The sequence below is a fragment of the Echinops telfairi genome, unplaced genomic scaffold (assembly GCF_000313985.2).
Source record: "Echinops telfairi isolate 266 unplaced genomic scaffold, ASM31398v2 ScPeMD7_3533;HRSCAF=4204_0, whole genome shotgun sequence".
Taxonomy (NCBI): Eukaryota; Metazoa; Chordata; class Mammalia; order Afrosoricida; family Tenrecidae; genus Echinops; species Echinops telfairi.
The window spans coordinates 101,764,189-101,771,760 of record NW_022107431.1 but is presented as its reverse complement, the minus strand read 5'-3'; the positions used below and the strand labels follow the sequence as shown (position 1 = coordinate 101,771,760).

Here is a 7,572-nt window from a genome sequence, read left to right as displayed (position 1 = left end):
CCCGAAGGGTCATCTCTGAGTCGAACCTTCAGAGAGTTCATTTGTAAGCAGACTGACCGGACTGCACCCAGCCAGAGAACTGTACCACCCAGGGACAGCTGCACGCATCCGGCAACACAGGCTGAACCGCCTGTGCCTGCTCTCTCGAGAATTGCGTGCCAGTGTTAAACTGTGAGGGTGTTCTGATTATGTAAAGGCCGGGTAAAAGGGATGTGCAGCCTCATGGCCCTGAATTTTAAGTGCCTGCTCTCCAAGTCACTGACTTCACTTAGCTACATAGTCTAAGGCAAGAGGCTTTCTTTGAGCCTCACTTACCTCCACCGAAAACTGGACCTACGGTACCAGTGACTAGACTTGATGGAAGTATGGAAACGAACGTATGCAGAAGTATCAGCTAAGTACCCGACATAGGTCCAATGGGAGTCGTTGCTCTCGTTATCCCTAGTGTGCACTGGGAGCTAAGTCCGTCCCGTCGACTAGGCTTGAGGGCAAGGAGGGTAAAGGAGCAAGAAGAAGAGTTGGGATGACCTGCGGCCATGCATTCCCTCCTCTCTTGCCTCCGCAGCCCCTCCACTCCCAGCACACAGTCGCCGGAGTGAACAGCCAGTAAATATAAGTTGAATTAAATAGGGCGTTCACTACAGTCAAGAGCCTTTCAGGATTTTTGAACCCGACTTGGACAGCAGTCCTTGGCAAAGCGTCTCCCTCCTTAGACAAGAGCACTGGGGAGGGAAGAGTGGGCTGCAAGCAGTGCTCGTCCTTGGACGCCGGTCACATACAGTTGTGTTTTTATGAATGTTCTTACATTTTTACTACAAAGGTAATACGATGAGGCTTCAGAAGTTCTAGGGGTTGGGAGGAATCCATTCTCTGTTAATTCCATTTTTCTGCAGATTTGTTGAGGCCCCTCCCCCATCCATGTTCATTTTAGGAAATAGAACTAAGCAAAAACGAATAGAACCATGCTTGGTCTCAGACAGAGGATTGTGGCTGTGTGCCGTGCAGTCGTTTCCACCTCCTGTAGACCCGATAAGAGGCAGACCGCCCCACAGTGTTTCCTGGGCTGACCACCTGTCAAGAGGAGCGAGCTCAGTAGGCCTTTCCACCCGAAGAGCTGATGCAAACTTAGGCACTGAGCACAGGACCATTGAGCCACCAGGGTTGGTTTGTTTTTTTAACTCATCCTACTACCAGACTTTTAACTTGTTTTCAGCACTTTTGTGTTTGAAAACAACATTGCCATGAAAAGAGTTGATTTTTTTTTTACTGGTTTTATAAAACCTCCCCAATTTAATAATTAACCTCCCCCTGCTCCCTTTCCCAGACTTTTCAATGAACCTAACAGTCCGTTTGTTCAGTTTGTGCGAAACCGACCTTCTAATTCAGTCTGCAAATCTGCTCTCCGCTTTGACTTTGCTGTCTCACGCGAGCTCCCTGCTGGGCTCCCGTAGCCAGTAATGGGTAGGAAGTCGGCGTTCTTGAATCTGGCCGCTCGGCTCACTGGTCTGGAGCATGGGGCTCACGGGAGCAAGGGCATAGAATTCACTCCATATATGCAGGCCAACGAGTTCAGTATCCACAGATACTTTTTCTAGCTTCACACAGCTGTCCTTTAAACACGAGCTGTACATTTCAACAGGACTGGGCAAAAGACCATGCATGGATCAACACAAATCTATCATCCCTGCTAGAAAGACTGACAGTGTGCCAACAGTTTCATCGTCCCCTGGAAGACATTGTAGAAAAATCTCCATGTCAAATCACAGAAAACTGGTGACCTTTTCAAGGGGCAGCGAATACTATTGAGAAAAACGATTGGCTGGACTCAGATGAAGTAATTGTTCATAAGCTTAGCCTGCGAGGTCCCCGATGTTCCCATGTGGGACTAATCGGCAGCAGGTTTCGCATTGCTGATGTGGGTGTTTTCACCGGCCTTTTCTGTTGCAGCCGACACTGCTCTTGGCGTTGATGACGCGTATGACGAGAAAGGGTGCCAGTGTGATGTATCCGTAGAAGACCTCACCCCGCCACTTAAAACGGTCATTCGAGCCATCAGGTTGGTAAAAAAGAGTGATAATACAGTTGATAAGAATGATTCACAGACATGTTATCAGTTATTCGAATTTCTGTGTTGATCAGTTCTTTTTCCTTCAGGTGAGTCTCCTAGAATAATCGCGTCCCCTTTTTCTGTTCGTCGACAGGCCAATTGCATTCTAAAATATGTTTAATGCAAAATTCTGCTGTGTTCCACACAAAGTATGTCACAAGAGATGGGTGACATTTGAAAAGCTAAACCATTCCCGAGAGATTACATGACAATTGCCTGATTATATGAATTTGCTACTTTAAGGACTTATAGATACTTATAGATACAATTAGATGTTTTTTCATGACTTGAGGATCTAATCCATGTGTTGTATTTTGATTTGTTTTCACAAAAACTTTAGGTTATTTTAAAACACATTGAATTCTAAAAATAGAGAACAAAGTGCTTTGCTGGGGCTTTCTCGTCTAGGTGGGTAAAATGTAATTGTTAAAATCTAATCTTAATACACGCCCTCTGCTGATGGCCAAAAGGTAAGAGAGTCACTCAAACCAAGTTACATTTATATTCTCAGAACAACGACGACTACCTTCCCACCTGCCCCCGAAATAAAAATGAAGAAAAGAAAAGAAAAAATGCTAAACGAACTGCAGCCATTCAACCTGCCCAATGTAATTCCTTGGTGAGAACTTGTAACTATCAAGGAAGGTTGGGTGATTTTATTACAAAGAAAGGTTGATCTTTTGGGCTTCTTCTGCTTCTTACTGAAGAGCCAGAGGAGCATTTAAATAGCTGAACAAGATTAGCTATTCAAATACTACTTGTAATCCCAATATCAGTATGATTGATTACTGTATATACTTGCGTATAAGCCAAGCTTTTCGGCACATTTTTTTAATCATTTTATTGGGGGCTCGTACAACTCTTATCACAATTCATACATACATCCATTGTGTCGAGCACATTTGTACATATGTTGCCATCATCAATCCCAAAACATTTGCTTTCTACCTGAGTCTTTGGTATCAGCTCCTCATTTTCCCCTCCCTCCCCTCCCCCTTTAGCACATTGTAAATGCCGTTTTTTGTGGTAAAATTAGGTGCCTCGGCTGATATTCGGGTCGGCTTATACTTGTGTCTATACGGCACTTCCTGCCCTTTGTGGCTGGTTGTTTGGCGTCAAGTTAGACATTGCTGTGCTTTCTGACTGGAGTCATGGAGTGTGTGATAAAATATTCTGTGAATTTTGGGGGGACAAAGAAAATCAGGGTATGATGGGAACTCCAGAACTCCAGATATGTTTAAATCATCTGTAACAGCATCCTAAAAATAAGGAAATCCTAGTTACTTCTCATTGGACGCTCAAGCAGCAAACTCTGTGTGGGAGATCCCACTTTTCTTTCTGCCTGGCAGCGGTCCAGAGAGTGTCTCCAGTCTTCTCATAGTTGCTGATAGCACTCCGGCCTTTTTCCCAGTGCCCGGATTTGGACAACAAAGTACACAGCCACTAAACCCCTTGCGAACCTCTAATGTAAGTCTAGAAAATGATGTACTAGCTATACTAAAATGATGCCTGGAACCTTCCATTAAAGGAAGAGGAAGGAGCTAGAACCTCACTGTCCAGTGCAGTCGCCACTGGGTACACGGTGCTATTGAAATTTAAATGAACTAAACTGAACAAAGTTTAAAATTCAGTTGATTCGTTGCACTGTTCACATGCCATGGGCTCAGTAGCCCCAGGTCATCAATGTCTACTACAGTGGATCGAGAAAAGCGAACATTTTTGGAAGGTTTTACAGGGCCTAGCTGGTCCAGATGTCACCTTGCAATTCTCGACATCCATTCATCATGCCCATCAAAGGCCCTCAAGTCAGGATGGCCCTGCGGTTCCATAGTCTGCCCTCCAACAAGGCCCCACAATCTTATTTCCTGGGACAGATTAAGTGTCCTCAAAGTCCCTCTGAGCTTAGTGGTGTGCTATTTCACAGGACCTTCTGAAGCTTTCTGCTTTGCCTCCCAACCTGTCAAAAGAATTTTGAGCTGCAAAAAAAAGAAAAGAAAAAAGGTTTATTCTGCTAGCTAAGCACTTTAGCAGCCGCTTAAGATTTACTTTATTATACCTTCTTCACAAAACTGGACAGATTTTTGTAAGGCAGAATTTCCTTGCTTGTGAGAACTCTTTCTTGGCTCTTATTTTTCAATGAAATTTTATTATTTATGTGCCTCTACTTTTTTGTGTGCATTTCTGAACCTCTGTTCTTGTGACATTGTGACATTTGAGGGAAGGGCTGTTTTCCAAGGCTCTGCTTTCTCGTCTTCTCTAAAGTCCATTGAAACCGACACATAAATGTAGACTTTGATTTGATTTGGGTGAAAGTTTACAGAGCACATGGGTGTTTGTTTTTCTCTTCGTTGATTCATATTCTGTCTGGTGGTAGTGATGACAATCCCTGCATGTAGGAGACTGAGCTCTGCACACTTCCTCCTGGTCTTGACCGCATCTCTTCTACTACTTTCCGACTCCGTCTTGCCTTCTAAGGTTTAATCCAAAGCAAATGTTGGGAATTTGTATATCCTCTGGTTGGTTATTCTGCAGCACTTGTAACTCCCTGGTGCCATTGTTCACCTTTGAAATTGTTTAGCAGAAAGGTGGGGAGGGCGTGGCTTGAAGGGTGTCTATGGACCATAGACTCAAGGATTCCATAAGCCTGGCTTTTTATCATTTTGAGTTTTGTTCCAAATTTTTCTCCCACTCTATCCAAGACCTCCTCTTGTGATCCCTTTCCGAGCTGTCCATAGTGGTGGTCAGCAGCATCGAGTTCTTTTCTAAGTTTCACTTGAAATTATAGAATTCCGTGAAATTGTCATAGAGAAATTCAGTCGTTTATTAACCTTTAGAAATCTTTAACTCGATATGAGGGGGTTTCAAAAAGTTCGTGGAAAATGGAATCAAAAGATAATAAAAAGTGCCCATGACTTCTCTGACACCTCTTATATTTCTAGAGATAGCTCTGAAGACCAGCCAATGCAACTAGCGTAGCTGCTCATGCGTGTGCAGGTTCCGCTCTAAGTCTTAGCAGAAGACCTTTTCCTGGGGAGTTCGATCGTCCACGTGCCGTGCTGTCTGGACTTTTCTTTTTCGCAGAGGAAGCCGCTCACCTTTGACAGCTCCACTCGAGTGTTTCATGCGTATAGTCTGCAGTGCAAGTATAAACCATCGATTGTTATTCTTAAAATAACAACTCTTTGGGCATTTTCGTTGGCATATTTTTGTTGTTTATTTCATACAAAGACTTGAGTATGCCTTGTGTGTTTCAGTAGCGCTTACAATAATGTTTCTCATCAGAGCGAATTGAAAATTAAAATATGTAACAGAAAAATAGATATTTCGCTACAAGGTTGAGAGTATGGATAATAATCTTATCATGTTCACAAAAGCAAAGTAGACATTTGTATTTGGGGTTATTAATATTTATTAAGCATTGCCACTGTCGAGTTATTTTTTAGAATAAAGATCTCCCAAAGGGGGAACGATCACAAGGCTCTACATATAACTCCCTCCCTGGGGGACAGACAACAGAAAAGTGAGTGGAGGGAGACATCGGACAGTGTAAGATATGACAAAATAATAATAATTTATAAATTATCAAGGGTTCATGAGCGAGGGGGGAATAGGGAGGGAGGGGGGAAATGAGCAACTGATATTAGGGGCTAGAGCGGGAAGCAAATGTTTTGAGAATGATGATGGCAACAAATGTACAAATGTATTTGACACAATGGATGGATGTATGGATTGTGATAAGAGTTGTACGAGCACCCAGTAAAATGATTTAAAAAGCAAAACAAAAAAGATCTCCCAGACAAGGAGATGATTTCAGGTACCCACCAGATCTGTCTGCATGATAACTACCCATAGGAACTGAGACTTTTCCACAATGGATGACTATTCTTAAACTGCTTCTAAGACATGGCTTTTACTCAGAGGAATCATTATCCCTGGAGAAAACAACTTGGTATCATTATCCCAGGAGAAAACTTAACTTGGTATCATTATCCCAGGATTGCCCCCAATTTTTCTCAAACTGTTATTTTCTAAGAATGCACAAAGTCCTCCTCTCCCCTCCCCGCCAGGGAGACAAACAAGAGAAACTTGGGTAAAGGGAGACAGAAGGTGATGTAAGATATGAAAATAATAGTAATTTATAATTTATCAAGGGATCACGAGAGTGGGGGTGAGAGGGAAGGAAAAAGAGGCGCTGATACCAAGGGCTCAAGCAGAAAGAAAATGTTTTGAAAATGATGATGACAGCATATGTACAAATGTGCTTGACACAATTGATGTAAGGATTGTTATAAGAGCTGTAAGAGCCCCCAATAAAATGATCTTTTTTAAAAAATGATTTATATAAAAAAAGAAAAGAATGTGCAGTCACATTGTATTTTAAAACTTCATCACTTGGAGTGAAAACTGTACTTATGTTTAACTAAAGCTCTATACTAGGTCTTAGTTAGCTAGTTGCTACCATAGCAGAAATGACACTGGTAAGAGGGTAGCTTGAACAAACAGGCATTTACTCACCGTTCAGGATGCTGTGTATGTCTGAACGTAGAGCCCCAGCTCTAGGGGACACCTTCCCTCTCTCTCCCTCTCTCTCTATCTCTGTCCTTAGCTCTCCAGCGTCTGCTTCCTTGTTTCTTGGCACTGTCCACTGGCGTGTCATCTACCTGAGTCCATATCTCTTCTGCTCAGTTGTTTAATCTCTTTTATATCTCAGAAGCGATTAACTCAAGAAACACACTACACTGGTCCTGTCTCCTTAACAAAGACAACCCATTTCCAAATGGCTTATCCCCACAAGGATAGACGTATAGACGTACAACATGGATGTGGAGGTCTGTGTATAACATCTTATGAATGATTCCATTCAGAAAATGTTGTGTTTCCTTTCAACCACTCACAGACATTAGTTTCTAAATGGAATGATGAAATTCCATTTTTAAATGGAATTTAATTTTAAATTCCATGAATTAGAGAAGTCAACTGATTGATAATCTCTAGAACATTCTGCACATTCACTTTTCACTGTATCATGGTAAGACACCAGTCTACGGATCACTATTTGGAAAATATATTCTCAGACATGACACTAAAGTTTTCCAAAGACAAATAGAAAAGGCCTTCAATTAGTTGGATATGTTCCTTCAAAATGTCAAGGCTACTTGGGAATAGCTGAATAGGCTGATGGGCTTGACATTATGTAGACACTACATAGTATGACTCTTAGGTAAAATTTCATTCTGAAGTTAATAGTTTGTTTGAAATAATAAACACAATTTTGAAAATCATAATCAAAACAACCAATAAAAGGTCTCAGAATAATATTTTTAAATAAGAAAAATATGTATTATGACTTCTTTTCCTGGATGGGGTAGATAATTTCTCACATATTCATACAAAGGCAACCTATCTAGAAGTGCTGTGAAAAGGTTCAGCATTTGTAGAAAACTTCAACGACCTGAAAAATGCAA

The 7,572-nt window shown here is 41.9% G+C and overlaps 1 protein-coding gene across 1 annotated transcript in view; it reads left to right on the top strand.

Moving 5' to 3' along the window:
* Nucleotides 1-7,572, top strand: part of KCNQ5 (potassium voltage-gated channel subfamily Q member 5) — a gene marked incomplete at its 5' end in the record, with an annotated part of 638,988 nt that overhangs the window by 597,708 nt on the left and 33,708 nt on the right. The window contains one exon of the mRNA XM_045294328.1: nucleotides 1,948-2,056. Within this exon, the coding sequence (XP_045150263.1) occupies nucleotides 1,948-2,056 (109 nt within the window). The remainder of the gene's footprint in view (nucleotides 1-1,947; nucleotides 2,057-7,572) is intronic.